Source organism: Corvus moneduloides, chromosome 21 (genome assembly GCF_009650955.1).
Source record: "Corvus moneduloides isolate bCorMon1 chromosome 21, bCorMon1.pri, whole genome shotgun sequence".
Taxonomy (NCBI): Eukaryota; Metazoa; Chordata; class Aves; order Passeriformes; family Corvidae; genus Corvus; species Corvus moneduloides.
Genome location: NC_045496.1, coordinates 809,923 through 832,854, shown reverse-complemented (window position 1 = coordinate 832,854; position 22,932 = coordinate 809,923). Strand labels below are relative to the sequence as shown.

Genomic DNA, 22,932 nt, shown 5'->3' with positions numbered 1-22,932 from the left:
AAATGGAATGACAGGAACTCATCTGTTACCAACAGCTTTTGTCACAGGGCACGTGCAGCCCATGGCAAGCTCAGCACAGCCGAGGGGTCTCGTGCTGATGCCCCTGGTGCCCCTCGCCAGCCCCACCACGGCAGCCCCACTGCAGCAGCAGGAGAGCAACATCTCCCCACTGGTGCCCTTTGGCCTCGGCTCAGAACGCTGATAAATCTTCTCCAGCCCCAACACTAATGGGTTCCTGTGTGGTTACTCCTGGAGAGGAGCCTACAGCTGCTGCCGACGGAAGGGCAGGATGCTAATTCACTGGGAATTCACCAAGGAGAGCTCATTTACTCCTTCAGCACCACGTCTTACATTCAACTGCTCACCCCATCTCCTGATTTTTAGCACCACTGCACTGCCAATGAGGCGAGGGAAGAGGCCCTGCAGTGCCACAGCTCTTGGGTCTCCTCACCCTTCTGAGGGCTGCTGAAACTCCTGGTGCAACCTCCACCCTGCACCTCAGCCCCCAACTTCTCCATGTCCCCATGTTTACACATAGCAGTGAGGAATCCTATGGAATTACAGCTCCAGAATTACTGACCATAATGTGCTTATACGGGTAACAGTCAATCTTGCGCTAATTCCTGCAATCTTGGGAAAACATCCAAACCCTTGGTGAGCCCCACACTGCACCTGATATAGGTAAAAAAATAATCGCTATAATCTAAGTAATAAGCTCTTTTTATCAAAGTCTAAAACCCACATTTTTTGCCTGGAAAACAAGGATATGAATTTGCACAAGAAAAGATAATTTTTTTACTGAATCTGCCAAAACTAGAAAGTTTTTCTTCTTTCCCTCCCACTTCCCAATTCAGCCCTTACCCAAATCCTCTGTCTGCCAACCCTGCTCTTTAAACAGAATGCAGGGAATTAAGTCACTAATTAGACAGAGGATTAAAAGAATATTCATTAATTGGACAAAGCAGAAAACAAACAAACACTGGGAAATGCAAATTTATGTTAATTTTTCAATATACCTTGATGATTGCTTTGTCATTACAGGGCCATAAGGCAGAAGTCAACAATTAAGAGTTATTAGTGGAATAAATAGCTGGAGAAGGACTCTCTGAAGAACAAAGCACTTATGGACATTGTTTGACATCACTGCTTCTCACTGCTTCAGAAGCTGTGACCTCAACAGGCTCAAACCCTGAAATCTCTTCTCATGGGCCCACAAAGGATGAAAAAGGATTGGAAACACACCAGTAAAAGGTAAGGAAGGAGGATAATAAAATACGCACCAGCAATACCTTTGTACAAAGACACATTTCCTTCAAACCCTGCACGAGATGGGGGAGCCTCTGCTCGCCGACCACTGCTACATTTCACCCAAAAGCACTGGGGAGGGGCTCAGCTGTCTGAAATCTACTTGTGATACCTCAGAAATGATGCTGTGACCCTGGAGAAGGGCCTGAAGGGCCTATAAAGCTGCAAGAGTTGCATTACCACCAAGAACACCCAACACCCTTCCTGACACCCTCTGGTAACGAAGAAACTTCGTAGGGGATGGCACAAGTTGCACCATGGCCGCAGTTGGATTCTCCAGATACGGCCCCGGGCTTGGCTAGGGACAGACAGAACGGGGATGTGGACCTGCGTGTACAGCTGGGGTTAATCCCATTTTATGCCAGTGATATTTATCCCAGAGGTGCATAGTTTAGAGGCAGCGAGGGCAGTCAGTTCTGGATGAAATCCTCACCCCACTGATAGCAGTGGAGTCACTGATGGGTTTGGGCTGCCCACCACGAACCCAGGGTGGATCTCCTCAAACCAGGGCAGTACTTAGGTGGGAACAAACGATAAGACTGTTATGGAAAAAAAAACCAGCTGTGGTCTGGCTGGCTTGCCCCGTTGTCTCAGGCAGCAGCAATTAAAGTGCAGCATACACCCACTTCTGTGTCAAATTGTGGTAACTATTCACACATCTGGATTTTTTTCCCCCCAAAGCCTTTTGTTTCCTCTTCAAATTATTATCAAAGGCAGAACACTAATGAAAATTTTCGCAAAAATGCTGAAAATTGAGGTGCAACTTGGGGTTGCCCAAAACCTCCTCACCAGCAACCTTGTTTGGGAAAAAGATAAATAAATCAAAATGCAGTGTTTCCACGTGGCAATCGGCTCCTCCACTGCGTCTGCACCTCATCAATCACGCATTGTCTGCCGGAGAGGCGAGCCTTGTAAATGTCACATCCACTCAGGCCCGAGGAGAGGCGAATCAAAATGCAGCGAGGAGTTTTAATTGGATAGTGTAATTAAACTAAAAAACCCCAGCAGAATAGCTTTGACAGGATAGATGAAGACCCCTTTTAATAGGGCTACAAAACAGATTTGTTAAAAGGATGAGGCAATGCGCGCTCCTGATTGCGCTCAGGAGAACTTTTATGGAGAGGCTGTTCAAGGGGGACGCAGTTAATCAGCGCAGCCCCGGCTGCGGCAGGAGCCGCTCCAGCGACGCCGTCCCCGACCCGCTCCTGTCCCTCCGCAGACCCCTCCCTGCCAGGCCCTTCTCTGGTGGGACACATCCTGCTGAGTGCTGCCCCAGCCTGGCGCAGCCCGAGCCCACCAGGGCACACGGAGCTGTCGGCACAGCCACGGCCATCTGCGCCCGCTGCCGTCCCCCAGGCACCCCCTGCCCGCACAGCGTGGCCACGGGTGGCCTCATCCCTTCTGTTCCACGCTTGGACATTCCTTCCACTCCAACCTGAAGTTTGGATTAGAATTAGAACCTGTGATTAGTCTCCTATTGAGTAGGAATTTTACTGTGTTACTTCGCGCTCTGCTGTGGGAGCAGCGATATCAGGAACCAGCACGTGGTATTTTGTGCACCATTTGCAGAGCACACACCGCCTCTGCTCTGGCCCCACTGCAGGCTCTGAGTGAACCTGCAATGGCTCTATTTAAACTCCCAGAGCAGCAGGAACCCAACACCTTCCCAACATTTTCTGGGTATTTTCAGCCCTTCCACAACCCAACAACAAATTCGTTAAATTAGTATTACCCAATGTGCATAATCGGGAGGAACTGGACACTGAATTAAAACATCAAATACCTTTAGCTTTAAATGAAAACTACATAAAGGGGGTTCAGGCATCACTCTGGCTATCACTTACAGCCAGGGTGAATACTGCTGGAAAAGCTATTTTCGTGCAGATGTGGAATTCAATGGGAAAGACTGACTCGTGTAGCAACATCAATCAAAACGTCGGCTCGGCTGGCAGCTCTCGACAGTAAGGCAGGTTCAAAGGTCACGGGATAAAGAAAAAGCCAAGCTCTGGTTCAGCTCTAATATCTCCTCGCTGGAAGTCTTACCGAGGTACCTGCCCCCCTTCTGTACTCGCAGCTTTCATTAATCTTCTTGCCATCTTTTTTAACTAGTCATGCAGAACCGCTCGATAGCGAGACATATAATGGGGAGGCCCTGTGCCTATTACCAGGTTAACACTCTGTTAAGCCCCAGTGCAACAATGGAATCAGAATTTAAAGGAAATCTTCAGCTGCAGGGTGCAAAGCGGGCAATTAAATTACAAACTGAAGTTACCCATGTACTCTGTGACCTACGGAACACCTTTGTTTAGACTTACCTTCATACTGAGGGTATTTTGACATAGCAACTGAGATGTCTCTGCTTTATGGAAACAAAAACCAGGCAGATAAGGGATCACAGAGAATGCTGCTTCAGTGTTTCAAGTAAATTATCAAATAAATCCAATTTCTGCAGCTCGTGTAAAAGCACAGATGCCTGGGAGAACCTCAGGGCAGGTGCCTGGCCCATCAGGCATGGTGGCCCCGTGGGGCTGCCCTGGGCTCAGCCAGTGCCCGGCAGCCCTGGGCATCCGCCACGGCCACTCGGGCCACAGAGCACTGCACATGGGCAGCGGGCAGTGACACTGAAGTTTCTCCCCTGTCCAAGTAATGTAAGAGACATTACCAGAATCAGATTTCCTTTAAATTACACTATTGCAAAGGGATATAATTGTATTAAACATATTATGTTGCTTCCTTAAGACTTTATATTATGTACACTTAATTGAGATACAAAGCTCTTTTCAGCTATAAAAATGACAACTACTTTATTAAGGCTTAAATCTTATTTCTCCATGATAGGATGCTTCCTTTCAAGACTCAAAACATTCAGAATCTCTCCTGATAATCAGGCTGAACCTGATTTAAAGAAGATGTTCGTGCCCAGTGTTGTCAGTTTCTAATGTCATCGGAGCAAGCCAGCAGGGCCATTACCTCTTCCCTCAGTCTAAATCCAGGGAGTCTGATTTAATTTACAAATAAAACTTCAAATTCTGACCCAGGGCTACTACAAGGGCAAACAAAAATCATCAGCCGTCCCTGCCTACAATCCCCCCACTAATGGCAAATGAGATGCCAGAGCTTTCTGTTTTCATTTTCTGTCCTCACTGCAGGCAGCTCCGAGTTCTGTGAACTCACAGCACAGGAAAACTCAGCCTGTCCAGAACAGCTCCGAGCTGTCCATCAATATTCCCACCACGTCAGCTCTGAAGCTGTTGAGTCCTTTCACACCCACACAAGTGCCACTAAAGCTTCGTTGCACGACTGAGTTCAGAGAGACCTAAGGAACACGTGCACGAGACTCCACTGCACCCTCACGCTGCTCCCAGCACGCAACCTCTATCCCCAATGCCCCTGGCCCTTACTAAAAAGTAGGGTCACATTTGGAGGCTGGTGCAAACCCTTCACCTCTTCAGAACTACAAGAGCCCAGCCCAGCAAAGCGGAGCTCAGCTGGGTTCCAACCCCACTGCGGTGCCTGGGGAGGGAAGGCAGCCCCAAACCCAGAGCCCGGCGCAACGGGACAAGCACAGCACTTCTGAAAGAGCAGATGGAGCATGTTTGTGTTACAAGAGATAAAAACATGAAAACAAAATATATTGCAGAACTCAAAGACCTTATCTGTACTCAGCCCTTCTTTGCAATAATTCATTCAAGAAAGATCCGGGAATAATTTTTGATGTAAACTCTGCTACAAACATACATCACTGTGCTGATAAAAATCACAGACAAAACTTGTGAAATACAGTGAGTTTCATTCCTTTATGCTGCTAAAATAACTTTTTTCCATTTAAAATTCAAGAGATACTGATCTGCTGTTCAGTTCCCCAAAATGCATCATTCTGAGATGTCACACTAAAAGTCTTTTCTGCTGGCCTAAAATAATGACTTTTGGAACATCTTTAGTGAGTTGGGAAAAGGTCAGCAGTTTCAGGAGGAAGTATTTTCTCCTTCTGGAACTGTGCTAAGCCATTATTTAGTAGGAGAAGTTTAAGATGTTCACATGACAATGAGCAAATAAACCCCTCAGTGCTGTAATGGTTGCCTTGGTCGCAACCTGTCAGTGTCCTCTCCAAAGCCACCGTGACTCTTCACTCAGTGGTCCCCATGTGCAGGTACTGCCCTCCTGCACCTGGGCTCTCTCTGGGGGTTGAAATTCCTGGGTTGGCAGGATTTGGGTACAAACACAATTTCCCACAGCAGCAGGTGCTGCCTCTGGGGCTGGAGAGCCCCATCCTGGCAGGATGGGGTCTGAGGTGTCCAGGGATTGTGCCCTGGTGTGTTGACAGCAGTGGAAACCTCAGATTTCAATCCGACTCTTCAAATACAGCCTCATTTTGTGGGCACCACTTTATCCCCTCAAATGTTTGCATTTGCAGTGAAATGTGGCCGCAGTGCAGAGGTGTGACAGGGTTTACCAGCACAAACTGCCCCCGGCACTGTACACAAAATCCTCACGAGTTTCAGACTACCAGGTCACTAGGGAAGCTTCTCCTTGGGGTCGTGCCTACCCAAGGACCATGAAATCTTGATGGAGAGACAGAAGACAATGACTAGACGAAGAACATGGAGTAGGAAGGGGTAATGAAGGGGAGAAAGATATAGTTCAATAATTGCTGATAAAATCTGTGGCAGCCATAAATTTACTCTTCCAAGAGAATTCAACAGATCATTACCTCTGTAAATATGTATCACATAATTCTCCCTCTCTGTCACCTTGCAGATAAGTACTTAATACCAGCATCTCACTACCCTGCAGAGGCACAAGTGCAGTAAAATCCATCTGAGCTTTTGAACTGCAGTCACTTTTTGATAGTAGACAGTTCCATTTTGGCCCCATTGGGAGCCATTGCCCAATTTCCCCAGGGCCCATCCTGCGCTTTTTTAAACAAATTTTCCAGATAGAAACTCTCATTACTCTACTGACACAACAAGCAGAAGCCCTTCCTTTTTATTGCACTCTACAGAGCCAGCTCTGACCTCTGGGTGATGACTGAGCTGGGATGTCCAGCCTGTCCCCAAACCTGGCTGTCACCGCCGTCCTGGCCCGGCCACCACTATGGAACAGAATGCCCAGAGTGGCACCTTCCATCCCAGTGACCCTGCAGCCATGGCTGAGGCAAATTCAGACTGAGCTGACACTTACTGTATGTCTGAGATCCTCAGTTGCACCAAAGATATTTAAAACAAGTCTGAAAGCTAAAAAGTTGAAAAAATTGCAATTATGTTGAATCATGGATTTGCTGGCTCTGCTGCAGGGCTGGAGACAGCTGGGCAGAGCCAGTGTTCCCTTGGTGTGACAGTGGGCAAGAAACACTGAGTGATGCCATTAGCTGAGAGCAGCATCAAAGGACACTCGTAAAATGTGTGTCTGTTTATGCTGTGTTCTCTATAACAGAATTGAGTCAGATTAAAAACATCCTGTAATGAATAAAATACACCTATAGAAAGAAAAGGATATGGTAGCAATAATTCTTTGGACATCGAGCACATCCAGGGAGGCAGAGAAGAGAGAACATAAATAAAAAGGACTACTCACTTGGGCTTTTTTCTTCCGCAAGGTCACAGGCACAGAGGAGTTCAGAATCGATTGAAATGGGTTTCTGCTTAATCCAAAACTTAGTGCTGGCCTTCTGATTAGTAACAGGGTCTATCTCTACCTTGTCTCCAGAAATACCTGAGATGAGAAAGAATAGAGAGCCACAACAGTGATCTGTTTAACCGATTTCATATCAGCCGTTTGACACACTTTATAAATCTTAAATGGGCTGAAGGTATATTGCCCTTCTGGGCTTTCTGAAAGCATGGCAGCTTTTGAAACCAGAAGCAAATGGTTATCAAACTGCATTGATAATCTGCATTTTATTCTCCCACATAAGCATATCAAAAGAAAGAAATATCACAGAAAAAATTATTCTAAATGCATACAGAGCTCTTCTGGAAGCAGCAGCTACACGAGCTGCGAGATTTATAGGAGATAGTGCTGGTTCTGCAGTCACCACTGCTCTGTGTAATAGACACTATCACCACCAGCCTCACTCCATCTGCTGTACAGCACACATAGAATCACAGAATAACAGAACCAGAGGCTCAGAATATGCTGGGTTGGAAGGGACCCATCAGGATCATTGAGTCCAACTCCTGGCCCTGCATAGGACATCCCAAGAATCCCCCCTGTGCCTGAGAGCCTCTTGAACCCAGGCAGGCTTGATGCTGTGCTCACTTCCCAGGGGAGCCTGTTCCAGAGCCCAACCCCGCTCTGGGTGAAAACCCTCTTCCTGATATCCAACCTAAATGTCCCCTGACAGCTTCAGCCGCTTCCTTGGGTCCTGCCACTGGTCACAAGAGCAGAGATTGGTACCTGCCCCTCTGCTTCCCCTTGTGAGGATGCTGAAGTTCACAATGAGGTCTGACCCCGGTCTTCTCTTCTCCAAACAAAGTGCCCTCATCTGCTGCTCGTAAGACTTCCCCTCCAGACCCTTCTCCATCCTCGTGGCCTCCTTTTGATGCTCTCTAATGGCTTAATGTCTTTTTTATGTTGTGGTGCCAAAAACTGCACACAGTACTCAAGGTGAGGCCACACCAGTGGCAGAGGGCAAGAAGCATCCTGCTGGAACCAGTTCAGCAGCTGTTGACGCAGCTGAACAAACTTCCCAGGCAGCTTTTAACATCTAGGTGTGCAGAGCCTTAAAAACAGTGATGTGTCTTCAGCCATGAGTTACAGGGTGAAGCTCATGAGATATCGACAGAATGTCTGAATTTGAAAACCACATCCTTGGCAACTCCAAAGCCAAGGAGGCAGGAGCCTGGGGGGGGGTCTGCCTGCAGCCCCTGCCCCAAGCCCAGGTCAGCCTTGCCCACCCCACGGGTTATCGGAACACCCTGTTAACCCAACAATGCGCTCTGCCATTACACACACGTCACATCAGAGAGATCACACTGCAATTAAACATTGTATCAAGATACCAATTAACATCCAGGCTGCTGGAACTCACTAATTTGAGTAGGATGAGGCTGTATCTGGAGCCCATTTTGGTCTGTGATTTAATTTTGGATAGATTATGTAAAATCGGTGTTGGTATTTCACTGTAATGGTTCTTTATTCCAAATGGTATTTGCTGTAGTTTAAGGAAAATATGGAAGCTGATGATACAAAGTCTTATTTTCTCACTAAAAAAAAGTCAAAGGAAGTTCTAAAAATAAAAGTGCAAATTCTTTGTGTGCGAGGGCTGTTCCCCATCCCTTCCTCTAAGAGCATCACCCCTAAAAATATCCTCAGGAAAATTTCAGTATTTGGTCCTGCAACTTCAGAATTCACAGTCAGTCAATACTGTTAATGCACCTTGTTAATTTGATAGGATTTGTCAGGTAACTCCACTGGAAAATTATATAAAACTGTTCCAGATGAACAGATGATAGTGACATGAATTAAAGTGATAGAACAATAGTGGAATATAAACCAGAAATGACACCCAAAGTGGCTGCTGATTTATTGCCATCCTGAGTTTGGTTCTGGGCTTCCATGTATATTAGTGCTACAAATCTGGGTCCATTTAGCAGCGAGATGCTCATACATACATCACCAGCTCCTGCTCCAAGCCAAGGTCACTCCCCATTGCATCAATCTTCTCAGCAGAGGCTACTTCACCATTTTGTAACCATCTCAGATGGAACAGACTTCCTCCTCTTTCATCTTTTTTTATCATGTAAAATACACTTTAACTTCTATTATTTTTATCTGCAAATTGTTGCTGTATACTTCATCCATTATTTCTGTATCTCGACATCACTGGCTCAAGCTAACCCACATCCAGAGAGCACATTGACAAAGAATGTTGTCTTTTTTGTGTTATTGTTCTCACAATCTGGATGTGTTGAAACCTAAAATCAAAACAGTATTGTGTCTGTGGCTTCTGCAGTCTCTGTCTCGCAGCACAAATCACTCATACTCAAAACCTAAGTAAAAATGCTGCTTCTACTATTTTTTAAATTCATTCATTTTGTCAAAAGAAATGCCAGTCCAGTAACACTGTTCTGTTCTTGCTCCCTTTGTTGGGGTCTGCAATTGCCCCCCCCTTCTGAAATACTTGCCAGCAGTTGTTTTCCCAGACAATATGCTCCTGTTAGTTCTGCTAATGTAATACACAAGTAAATGTGTCTTATTCCTCCACAACACGATACAGCCTTTGTAAAACTGCTCAGAGTGCTGCTGCGTGTGCATTACCCTGCAATATGGGCTGAAACACAAACCCCAGACCTTAAACTGCCACCTTAAATGCAATAACCCCATCACTCAGAGGGCTGGGCATTCCTCCCATGGCCATCCACATTTCACCTTTTACTACAGAGCTATGCACAATGCACAGACAATCAAATTTACTCTCGTATTTTTCATAAACCTTGTCTCAAATTCAATGATCAGGCCTCAAAGCAGCTAAAGCATTTCAAAAAGTGCAATCTGCTCCTGCACAGCCACCGACACCATTGATCTGCCAACAAGGAGCAAAGCAATGGCACGGGATTCTTGGGGTCCTCGAGAAACACTTGCTTTGCTGTGGCTGCTACACAGAACTGATGGCACAAAAAGGCTGCACAGAAAAGTCTTTGCAACTGGCCATCATCAAACTGCTGGAGAACAGCTCCCAGACCAGTTACTATGACTGAAGACAAAAAACTAGCCCCCGTTTTTTCCATTTCAGGGAGGAAGAAGCAGTCTGTCACTCACAGGTAACATGTAACACTCATAGCCCAAACCCAAACAGCCCCTCAGCCCTTATTTTACCAGTGCTGCTCCTTTGATATCTTTAAAAAATTCAGGATAAAACCCAGCAACTTTGACTTTATCGGAAGATTTTGATTTTCTACAATTGCTCATGGTTTGAACACCCTACTGAGGTTTTCTTTGATTTTTAAAAAATAATTAGATTATAAAACCCCATTGTCAGCGCACTGCCATCAAAATCACGCAAGTTCACAGATTGTTATAAAAGGGAAATTTTATGGTCCTTACAGCACTGGGCAGGGTCAGCTCCTCCACTGCTGCACAAGTTAAGCCATTTGTTTCATTTAACAGCTCTTCTCCCTTAACCATTTATCTTTAGTGATCTGTCATGACCTTTTCAAGCTCTCATTTCTGACACTTCCCAGATACAGTGAGTCAAACTTCACTGGAAGCAAACTATCACACCCCGAGAGTTTGCTCAAACACAGCGAACATGCCCAGCACTGCCCTGCTCCTGCACCAGCAGATAAATCCTGCCTTAACTAGACAGCTCAAAATAAACCAAAAAAGCCTCTTCCATGAGAATTTTACAGACATGTATTCTTACATGTGCTTCAGGATGGAAGAATGAAGAGACTGTAGTCACAATAATGCAGGAGTTGGTACAGTTTAACAATTCTACTGAATTCTACAGAATAAATGTATTTTGCAAACATTATGGCACTTAATATCTTACTGCTGAATCATTTCTTTATGGAAGTATTTGCAGGAATGTCACAGGTCACCTACCAATGCATCATTAATCAAATTTTCACAATTTAAACACAAAGATAAAAAGCCATTCAATCATTTTAAAACAGTAATGGGGCTTTTATAATTCAGGATTCTGTCAGCCCTTGGCCTTCGGGTTTTCAAAAGCATTCAGTGAGCCAATAAGGACAATATAAAACCTTTAGAGAATGCTCGTTTATTTTGCTCCACCTCAAATTTCCACTAGGTCGTTAAAAATCTTTCAGTCTCAGAAAAGGAAAAACCCAGCAATTCCCAATTTTGCAAAGCCTCATTTAAAAATAACAAAACAGTTGGCAAGAAGCTTTCCATTAGGAAGCCTAGACTGAAAAAAAGAGACGAGGTCATTAAATAATGGCCTTCGTTCAGAGGCAACATGTGCAACTGATTGGGGATAATAAAAATACTGAAGTATTTTCAACAGAAAGCAATACTTTTAACTGCTGAAATGCCAGTAACACTTTCAAATGCTCCACGAGAAAATGGACCAAGGTGAAAATGATTGCTTCAGAATGGCCTGAGATGGCCAGGCAGCTGTTAGTGACAGCCAAAGGTCTGAGCTGCTCCTTTCTGCTCCGTGCCACGGCACGGATTGATTTACCTAACTGCACATCCGTGGTGAACCGCAGCCGGTGGATCATGCTGACTTTGAAGGACTTGTAATGGTGGCTGCTGAGCATGTCCTGGACTGTGGCAATATCGATCTGGGGATCCTCCTCCGAGACCTCTTCTCCTCTTGAACCTGCAAAACAAGGCCAGAGTCCTGAAGGAGAGGTTTGGCACAGGGCACACACTCAGCCGGCGCGGCAGTACCGCCATGGGGAGCTGGCTGAGGAACCTAAATGCTCAGGGAGTGTCTCTGGGAGGAGGAAATTCCATCCTCCACCCCAGGTCAGTCACTAAGGCACTGAGGCCACGATGACAGACCTTTGTGGCCGCAGGAAGAGCAGCGCACCATCCCAGTGGCCGGTTCCTGGGCAGCACGAGGGAGCCCTGGACCGCAGGTATCCCAGGGGCTGAGTGGGGGGACCCTGCCGGGCACCCACTGCCTGTCACCCAGGAAGGAGCCCAGGGAGGGGGCCAGAGTTGCCCAGAAGTCCACCCAGAGGTGGGCCCAGAGGTGTCTGTCCCCAGAGGTGCCACCCTTGATGCCAGCACCAGCAGAGATCTCCCGTGTGCCGGCAGCACCCTGGGCACATTGATGTGAAGCTGCACTTATTTACTGATTAGTATTCTCATTACCACTGCAGGTACTGCCTTTATAAAAGGCAACAACTCATTAAGCCAAAACGCCAATTACTGAAAAAATATAACACACTTTAAAGATTTTTTACATTTTATGACGTTGGATTAACACCAATTTCAACATTACTACAATGTGATATATAATTGCACAGAGTAATTTCGATGCCAGCTGCTAATAAAGCACCTCAGCTCGAAATGATCATTCAGATGCTGGTAGATAAAGTGGCATAAATATGTTTGAAAACTGATTTAGCTTCTTACAGGAGATCCTGAGGAATGACACATTTTGTTTAATATCTTGGCTAATGTAGTCCTAAAAGCTGAACCAACTGCCAGTTCAGAGAACTAAATTTGCTGCAGGAGATTAATGAAAACTTTATATTTTGCTGAAATTTTAATAATGGGAAGATGAGATGATGGAGTTTTAGTACAGATCTTAAAGCTCCAGCAAAGCAGTTACCAACTTGTTAGATTTTTCAGTATTAATTTTGCTTCAGACTTGTACTGTTGGAGTGGCCTCAACACTACACCACCGTGAGCACCTGCTGTTAAATGAGTCCAAAACCACATGGAGAGCATAAAGCAGGAGATTCCCATGTCACAGGCTTTCACCACAGCTTTCCCAATGCTGCCCTCCCCACGCACCACGGACCTTCCTTTGGGGAAGGGGGACACCAAAGGGTTAAGCTACAAATGGGGCTGTGCCATTCGACTTGAAAGGATTCCAAAAATCAAATTAAACAGTCTCCATGTGAATTTATGCAGAGCCATCTTAACACTGCAACCACTCCATGCTCCAGAATGACAAGATAAATTGTAATGGCTCCTTCCGAGACATTACAATGCATTTTGTCACAGACCCCTGTGTTAATGTCTCTATACTATGGATTATCATAATGTATCATGTCAAACCCTCATGCTGCACTACTCCAAAGATACACTGAGATATGTCAAACTTTTTGGTGCACTTAGAAACATCTTGAGAGACTGTGGTGTGGCGGTGCCTGGAAGGGAAGCAGGAGGATGGCAGTGGCACTGCTGCCCTGCTGCTGAGAGCCAGCCAGGGCCCTCCTCCGTGCTGGAAACCAGTGGGATGTCCCCACAACCCTGTCCCCATAGTGTGTGGTCACAATGGCACCCTGTGCTGGGACAGGAGCCGTGACACAGCAGAACTGACCCCTCCAGCGGACCCTGGGCTGCCCACACGGCCCCCAGGACAGGCCTGAATCCCTGTGAAGCAGAGTGAGATCGGTCACTCGGGCCAACCTCCTCACTGAAAATCCTGATTTTCAAATGAGACCAACAGCAATGGAACAACAGCACCAGATCCATGAGCTGGAAACAAGGCAGAAGCTAAACCAGGAGCCTCCTCTGACAGGGACCCCTGCCAGCAGCGGGGGACAGATAAAAATGACACATTAGGAATACCACAATACTGAAATGTCATATGCAGCCTATTCAAGAGCAAGTGAACCTGCATTTCCTCGATAAAACAACAAAATACAAAGTTAACTGCACTGCAAAAATGTCCCTTATTACTTTAATGTACTAGAATATTGCTTAATGAAAGTTCTTAATTGCAATACAATTAATTACATACACAGAGTCCCCAATTACATTTTCCAATAAGACATTGGCTTTGCTATAGGTCTAAAGGCACTAAACCAATTTTAATATATTAAGACCAATTTCCCTTGAATACTAATTACTATCTAATGATAAAATGAGAAAGAGGAACTTTCCAGAAATAAGATGGCAAGAATAAAACTAAATTAGCCATGAACGGCTTGCTACCACACATAAAGGCATTCCACATTACAAAGTGCAGCTTTCAGTTTAAAGATAAATCTTTGTGCAAGTTAAAAGTTCTGCACACTGGAAGCAGTTTATTAGCTTGAATGCTATTAGTAAATGCTGGATGGAAAGGGGATTTCTCCATACATATTTCTTAATAATGGAAAGTTTTTGTTTCATTTAATACGCTGAAATATAAACTTTCTCTTTGCCCAAAGGAATGTGGCTGCTCTTCTCCCAGCAGATGCTTGGCATCATCCAGATATATATTTATAAATCACTATGAGACTATGAAGAGCACATTTACAAGTAATAGCTGTTACAACAGAGTTTTTTCTGACTGGCATATCAAAGCTAAAAGTATTTCAAATCAAGACAGAATGCACAAAGTGAGTATTTCAGTTTGATGATAGGATTGACAAGCCATTATTTTATTAATAGTGCAAAACTGTCAATATTTCTATTCTAATGTCATGCCAAAAGATAGCTCCTAAGCACCCCAAAATCCACTTCCTGACCGTGCAAGGGGCAGCCAGGTTCTGCACAAGGCAGGAATTGTGGCTGATCTCACAAACTGTACTGTCCTGGAGGGCCAACACACAGCCCCGAGCAGGGACAGTGCAGGATCACCCTGCCATGGGAATCCCCCCCGAGCAGGGCTCCAGATCGTGCTCCTAGATGGGCACCATTGCTGTGCTAAATGAGGGCAGCAGTGCTCCCCAGTTAGGGGAATTTGGACCTGGTGGCCTCAGGGATCCATCCCACACCTCTCCAGTGCTCTGTGGAGGAGCAGGGCTTGCTTTGGTGTGCCCTGGTGGGGAGGGAAGGGGAGCAGTGCAGCACAAGGACTTCAGGAGAAGGGAAAAGTGTCCCCACAACACTGTGACTGACATTTACTTCGAGCCAAGGCTCCTGAGGCTCTCCTGGAGCAGAGCTGACTGACTGCCTCCTGATACACCACTTAGAAACTTCCAACAGATTTACTCTTTAAGTAATGGTGCAACCTGAACCCAGGCACCCACAAGAGCAAACACCTGCAGGATATACAGCTACAGGCCACAGCCTGGATTCCTCCACAGATGATGAAAATACATTAAAAATGCAGTATCTGCAGTATTCTTTTAATTACAGAGCCCAGGTTAAAAAAAAACGTTATTTTAAATCACAAGCAAAACCCATGGAAGTATGACTAGTGTGCATCATTTCATAGATTAAAAATCGATACAAAAGTAATAGGTGGGATGCAGACGTCGAGGAATTCTGGCTTGTGGAAGAGCACAACTCGATTAGTGAGGTCAGAATTGCTCCATTTCCTCAGCACAGCCCCCCTGCTCCCTCTGGCCAAGGTCTCTCCTACAGATTCTCAGAACCATTTTATGAAGAAATGAACCAGGAGCACCAGGAATATTTTGGGAGCAAGTCCCACCCTAAGGAGAGCAGCAGCCCAAGCTGTGGGTGTTAATCTCAGCCCCAGAAGCACTGGGAGCTCCTGGTGCTGTGTCTCACTTCTGCTATTCCCTGAACAGAGCAGAGGCTGGAGCCAGGAATGATTTAGAGATGCTCTGCTGCCACTCTGGGATAAGGTACAGTTGCTATGGCCAAAAAGCATCAACTGAAAGGTTTAACCTTTGCACAGAAAGAAAAAACTCTTCCACTACCTGAAGCAGGCTCTTACTATGGCTGTGTGCAGCGTTCTTGGCTGAGACCAGGACTGACCGGTTTTACCATTAGTACAATCAACATTTTTACACAAAATGGAATGAAAGAACACCAAAACTGAGAGCTGTTGTAAAGAATGAAGAATGGACCAAAATGCCATGGGGAACAAACACAAATCAGTGTTGTATGTCTTTTTTTAAAATTTCATATTGTTTCATGTGAAGAAATAAATCAGGAAATAAATATTAGGATCATTAAAACAGTAATGGAATAAAAATATTTGAGCAGAGCTGGAGAGAAGATTATTTGTCTGGCACTTCAAAAATCATCAAACTGCTTTAGTTATTTCTGCATGGCTAATTACTTTAAATTGTATTAGAAAACCCCAGTGCCTCTGACAGCCACATTGACATGGCACAACACCCTGCAGACCAACCCCTTGACTCACTGAGCAATGTCTGCAACACAGACAGGTTCATATTTCGTGTTTTTCAGGGTTGGTCTTAACTTTACAGAGCAGAGTTTAACAGCAAAAGATTAATCATGAAGTGATAAACAGGATGCAGACTATTTACTAAAGGTATGAAATCCATCATTTCCCTCTGGAATATTGTTTTGGCACCAGGGAGAAGTGCCTCGGGACAGAGAGTCTCGTCAAAATGTACTTGCCCAGACAGTACAGCTTGTGTTCCAAAATACATAACTTATGTGAGTTTAAGCAGTTTACAAGAGCAAAAGTGAAAAGGGGAAACATACTGTTCTCCCGGACAAGGCAGAATTCCAAAGTGCTCTGGCTCTCCAAGGTACAGTCTAAATCTACTGGGACATTAGGTTCACTCTGCTTCTCCAGCCGATACTGAGGACCTGAAACATAAAGTAACTTGTAAAATCATCTGTTTTCTAACAAAGTGATGGCTTAGCACGTTCAACTAACACGAGGTTACTTGCAGCCCAGGAGCACAGCAGGTGGGTGTCGATGTCTCAAAGCCCCTTGCCAAAGGGAAGGGCCCTGTCAGAAGCTGGAGGATGGTGTGGAAGGAAACAAAACATTCCCATTGTCTTCAGCTGTCCCCGGTGTGACCTGACAAACCCCTGTCCAACACTCCCACGTTGTTCCTACACCAGATGAGCCTGTACCAAACCCCCTGCCCATGCTACGGGGCAGGAGTATGGCCTGGTGTGGGAAATGCCTGCTCAGACCTTGGTGTACACCCAGGGGGGATTTTCTGGGCATCTTTCCAGAGTGGAGAAGCCCCCTGTGTTTGCTCCCTGCTGCCTATTCCTCTCACCTGCACAGAGCACTGGGAAATACCTGGGAAGGAAATCAGCCCTTCCTTATGAACTGCATTTTGTGGTGAAACCCACACGTGCAGCCGGGCAGGGCTCAGCTGCTCTCACGCGCCAGCAGTGACCGGCGCTGCTTCCCCGGCTGGGCTGGGACCATGTGCCACGGGGGCCTGGCATCAGCCACAGCTCCAGGCTGCATGGAGCAGGCAGGTCACCGAGAGGTGGATTTTAGCTTTCTCCAGAGTTCTGTGCACTATTACCACTGAGCTGCATCACGCAGAGGGACAGATACTGCTGCTTTGAATGAATTATTTTCACATTTTAACAGTAGATCTTGAAGGTTCAGGTGCCAACTTCTTTTCTCCCCAGCCAAATCCCCGAAGTAAGGACAATACCACTTAAAAAGGTGTTTTACAACTACAGAAAATGTATGAAAAATTGTTTTTACAAAACTAGGCCATTAAAACAAAAATCTTTTCATTGAATGGATCTTTAAACTACATGCCTTAACAGGAACAAAACCAGGACCCACTGACCCAATTCCAGGTGAAGCCCCACGAGCCAGCTGTAGCCCTGCTGTCCTGACAGTGGTCAGGAGAGGCCCTGGCTGGGTGGGGGGGATCCGAAGTGCACCAAGCTCCAGGCGGGACCCCGACGAAGAAAAGCCCCTTCCAAGGGCAGGAGCTGGTGGGGGCCAGTGCCCTCCTGTCCTTGCTCCACCCTGCAGCAGCACACTGACTCCACTCCTGCTCACACTTGAGAGCTGAAGTGCACACCAAGTTCTCAGCTGTGTATTTTCCATATAATCCAGTAAAATAACCTAAACAGACACCCAAAAGATCTTAAGTGATTCAAACCTTTAACCAGGTCTCAAAGTAACAAAAAACCTGGAACTGAAATAACGAAATCTATTCCCTCTTCACCAGTACTTAAAAGATTTCTGACTGTTTGCTGACTTTGAATTAAGAGCATATATGATGAAATATTTAAAATATATTAAAAAATTAAGTCTTTCAGCCTCCGATGGCATGCCTAAGGAATGGAATTTGTTAGCCAATTAATTTTAAATTTACTACAGCAGAATTTCAATTACAGCTTCTCATTCCATCTCCCCAAAGCCACGTGAAGCACTCCCTGCTTGGCCCAGGCGCGTTCCCTCCCCGAGTGGAGCATTACAGACTCCTCGTATTCCCAATGCCACTCAGAGCAGATACAGTGCCAGGCTTTTTGCAGGACACAGGAGGAGCCCCAGCAGCTCCCACCCTGCCCAGTGATGGCACGTGGAGCTGCCAAAGCATCTGCAGCGCAAATCGCGCTCGAAAAGCGGCAGAGACGTCTCAGTGCAGCACAAAGAAAGGCAAACAGATCCAGCACCATCACTGCTCCTCTCCCGGCTACTGGAAATGTGATTAACAATTTAAATTTAAAATAAATTAAATAAACAGAGGCCTGCTTGTTAGGCAGAAGCAAAATATACTGAATTGAAACAAATCTCAAAGCAGTAAATAAATTTGGATTTAAAATCTGGTGTAGGTTTAAGAACAGGCCAGTGACAGCAAAACCCAATGGCTTTGTTCATCCCAAGCACCTCCCAGAGATTCCCAATCTGCATCCAGGGGAACTGCTGGCTCCCATCTGAACATGTGTGATGTTGGTACCTGGTCCCAAACCCCTGCTCAATGGGGGCAAACCCTGACATGATGAAAGGTTAAATGCAGGCAGGGTTCACCGTCCCTCTGTGTGGATCCGATTCCACCAGCTGGATCCACCCCAAAAACAGCATCAGCCATATCAGAAACAGCCCCCATGCAGCTGAACCCTGTGGAGAGCCATCAGGGATCACACCCCTCAACACACCCTCCAGTGGCAAAGGATCGTTTTTATCTGGAGCAGCTTGAGAATTCCATGATCAGGTAAATTGTTTTACCCAGTTTGTGTCAAGCCTGTATTAACTCTGCTAATAAAGCAGGGAAATAAAGCTCCAGAGCAGGAACCAGGTCAAGCTGCCCTATGGATAACTCCTTAAAAACAGAAAATACAGAGAAATTAATAAAAAAGTGTGAATGGATTTTTAGAGAGTATCTACTCTTCAATTACGCTTTAAATATCTGTCCACATTTACACGACCTCTGCTTCCCAACAGATGAAGAACGTTAGGCTGAGTTTGTGGAGGAGTTTTACTACCAGGCTTCTCTCACAAGTTCAAATGATGTCACTGTAGTAGGAATATTGGATAATTTAATGGTCTCCTAATGGAATCCTGCGCTGTGAATTTCAACAAAATTTCAAGTGGCAATACCAAAGATGGATTTTATAGATTTCTGTAATCTCATGCAAATGTTCAGTGTAAAAGAAACCTTCAAAATCCCGGCATGGACTGTCCTGGCCAGTGCCCCAAGCCAAGCTCTCCTGCTGATGGCAGCTCCCAGGGCTCCACACCCCTCCTGTGGGTGATCCTCCATCACACACATCCCTTCCATCTAAATCCCTGCTGAACCACTCTCCCCATGGATTCTGCCCACAAATACCCACTTGGCTATTTCAAGACACCCCTTTAGAGACAGGAATGTTCATCAGGAATTAAATACAAGGCAGCAGACCCCAAGACCCACAGCTTCCCCATGAGCACACAAAGGTGCCTGGGAAGAATCCCACCCTGTAATCAAATTAAGCGTCCCCCTTGCAGAGGGAACGGCCACCCGCATACCAACAAACCAATTCTGTTGCCATTTAAGCTGCAAAGCTTTCAGAAAGGGCTTTTGAAAGCATGACCCATCAGTTCTAATTTTTAAAACTTATCCTTTCAGTCAAGACTAGAAAAAGGCCCATTCCAACTTTTATCTCCACTACAAAGTGCTGTTATCTTGGGCTGCTGTCAGGAGCTCTCTCTCTCTTTCTGCTGACAAGCAGAGACTAGAGAGATAAGATTGGGAACGAATCTCACTTCTCTGAGTAAATAAATAATCAATACTCATCTAAATGTAAATGAGAAAGTATCCCCCTCTGATAACAGGGCTCTTATCAAACAGCCAATTTTCTGCAGACATTTGGCCTCAACCAAATCACCATCATTCAGCCCCAGCCTAATGGCTAAAAATCGTAACAAAATTGAACCGATCACCAGAGATCAACTAAGTTCAGCCATGGCTACTATGGGTTCAAATGTTTGGAATGCAATTTTTCCCCCATTAACTTTCAACAGCAATGAAGAATGCCACGGTCAGGGGTGAATCTGCACAATAAACAATACTAACACTGCAACAGGGAACCAGGCTTTAAACAAAACCCCCACCAAACCCCTCTCCATCTCCAAACTAGTTACTAGGGTGAAATAAGGATTATAGAAAGAATATTTAATGTTTGTGGACTTGTCAAGCCTAAACTAAAAAGACCAGTATCAACAAAAAACCCCAAATGGTTGAAAACTGAGCCTATATTTTACAGAGTTAGTCTCTGCAACAAAACACATCCCTACCCCTGTGTATCCCTCTCTTCACCTTCAAGAGCTCCCATAATTCTCACCAACACCCCAGTTTCACCTGTGCTTTCTGTCAGCTGTTTCTGCTCCCTTTACAGTCCATGCTTTTGTCCAAAACACTTCTGAATTTCCCATTTCCATGACATTTACCTCCTGAATTTATTACGCTGTGTGAGGAAAATAATTCCTTTTGTTCCAATGAGCCATTGCCACCCCAGTGTTTGGGGTGAGCAGCTCCTGTCCCTGAACTACCAGGATAAACCCTTCCCAACTCCCTGTCCCCACCACCTGCACTTCACAGACACCTCTCGTACCCAGTTGTGCCTTTTCCACACTAGAAAAGCCCCACCCTCCTCAGCATCGGCTCCTCTTTTCACGTGCCTGATCCACTTCCACACTCATCCCTTTCTGCATCTCTTCATTTCTCTTTTTTGAGACAAAATATAGCAATTAAGATGTGGGTATGTAGGGATTTATGGACCCAATTCCTGTTGTTCCATTTGTCTTTCTGCCTGCTCCTACAAGGAGCTGAAGTGTTCAGAGGACTACCCGTGATGACGCCGGATACTTTTCCTGACTGATGGAAGGTAATTAGAGCCCATCATTGTACACATATAGTTACAGTTGCTTTTCACCATGTATATTATTTTGTACTCATTGACACTGAATTCCCTCTCTCATTTTATTGTCCTGTCACTCAGCACTGTGGATACCTCTGCAGTGCTTCACAGACAGCTTTTATTTGCACTATTCTTACCTCTTTTGTATCAACAGCACATTTTGTCACATCAGCATTCACATCCTTTCCATGCCCCACATTAACGAACAATGCAGGTTCCACCAGTTCCACTGGAGCTCCACCAGTAACCTAGTTACTAATCACTGAGGGCCATTATTCCTATTCTTTGTTTCCTGTCTTTTAATCAATTATTAATCCATGTGAGGATCCTCCTTCTCATCCTGTGACAGCTTAATTGCTTTATGAGCCTTTGTCAAATCTTTTTTGGAAATCTAAGCATGCCATGGAAAACCCACCATCCCATTCAGATGGTCTCTGGCTCCCTCACAGCCTGCTCACAGTGCTGGAGCCTGCTCTGCCACAGCCATGCCTGTGTTTGCCCCTGTGAGTTGCATTTGCTCACATGTCATCCATTAATTTTGCTCCTTGCTAGGGGTTCCCGTTCCAGTCTCACTGTTTGCTGGTGAGAAAGCCCAGGCAAACCGGTCTGTCCTTGAACTCCTTCCACAAACCCCTGCCACCACCCACAGCCGAGAGCAGCGGGTGCCAGCAACACATCAAACATCGGGTCATGGTGCAGCATCTCCACTCCTGACCTCCAGCACACCTCAGGCTCTGCTGCTGCTCGCAGGGCTTTGCAAGAACCACGGAATCACAGAACGGTTCGGGGCAGAAAGGAACCTTAAAGCTCGTCCCTTCCCCTGCCATGGCAGGGACACCTTCCAATGTCCCAGGTTGCTCCTGTTCAACCTTGGACACTTCCAGGGGTGGGGCAGCCACAGCTGCTCTAGGCAAAGGAAATAACAAAGGAAAAGAAAAATTAACACAGAAAATAAGAAAGAAAAAATCAGAAATGTGGACAGTTAGGCAGCCACAGCCAAACAGCCACGGTGAGAGATGCTATGCAGGAGGGAACAAGCAAAAGGGAACTGAGCTGTGCCTGAGCACTATCCACAGGCAGAAGACAGGAGAGCAGTCAAAAACCCCCTGTTGATAAACACTTAACACTGATGTCTGTGGGACTTTCCATTTCAAGTCCCTCCTTTCACAAGGATTTGTGATTTATTGCCTTGCTGTTCCATCCCTGGGCTTTGAAAACACGATTCTGCTTGAGTTTAAACTATATTTATATTTATTTTTTTGTTATCGCTTTTTTATTATTGCTATAGAAAATATTTGCTGGAAATATGTTGCAGCTATTACAAGGTCATAAAAAAGAGGAGATTTATGTATTTCTATCATTTCAAATAGTCTGTCAGAAAGTATCAGTCGTGCTAAGTGTAAGACTGCTGGATTCCAGTGTTCCCTCTGCCAGCACATGGGCAGCAGATGGAGGAATTAAAATAGCTCAGTGTGGAGGCTCCTTGGGTGCTGGCTGGGAGGAGGGAAACCGAGGCAGCTCCTCGTCCCCCTGGGGAGGCTTGGGGGAACCCTGGCTTCCCATGGATGCTGGACACGGCCCCTGGGCCAGGGGATGAGCACTGGACCATAAAGGAAAAGGGCTGAGGGAGGAGCGGGATGAATCCACTGCGGAGAGCAGAGAAAGCGGGAACAGGGAGAGGGCTCCGGCCTCCTTCTGAGGGAGTTTTCTTAGAACTTGACAGAAGGGGCAGGATTCCATTGTGTGCTTGGCAATGACAATAAAACAACAGAAAATATGTAAACAGTGCGAGAGGAACTGGCTGCAGAGCAGAATGTTTACATCTCCAATCCTGCTGCTGCGAGGACATCTTAAATCTGTTTATCTGCTAAAAATCCCCAAAGCCCCTCAACACCTCTGAAGTGGAATAAAGATTTTATCATTACAAATGCAAATACTGGTTAATAAATAAAGATATTTAAATAGTGAAAACAAACTTTTAACATTATGCACAAGCAT

The 22,932-nt window shown here is 45.6% G+C and overlaps 1 protein-coding gene across 3 annotated transcripts in view; it reads right to left on the bottom strand.

The window, feature by feature from the left end:
• The window catches only part of MAPKAP1 (MAPK associated protein 1), an 84,373-nt gene that overhangs the window by 4,711 nt on the left and 56,730 nt on the right, over nucleotides 1-22,932 (bottom strand). For 2 of the 3 annotated variants that reach the window (XM_032131148.1, XM_032131149.1), the window contains exons 8-10: nucleotides 16,306-16,413; nucleotides 11,453-11,593; nucleotides 6,880-7,017 (exon numbers count right to left, since the gene is read on the bottom strand). In XM_032131148.1, coding sequence (XP_031987039.1) covers nucleotides 6,880-7,017; nucleotides 11,453-11,593; nucleotides 16,306-16,413 — 387 coding nt within the window. The remainder of the gene's footprint in view (nucleotides 1-6,879; nucleotides 7,018-11,452; nucleotides 11,594-16,305; nucleotides 16,414-22,932) is intronic. The other variant, XM_032131151.1, reaches the window with a different exon arrangement.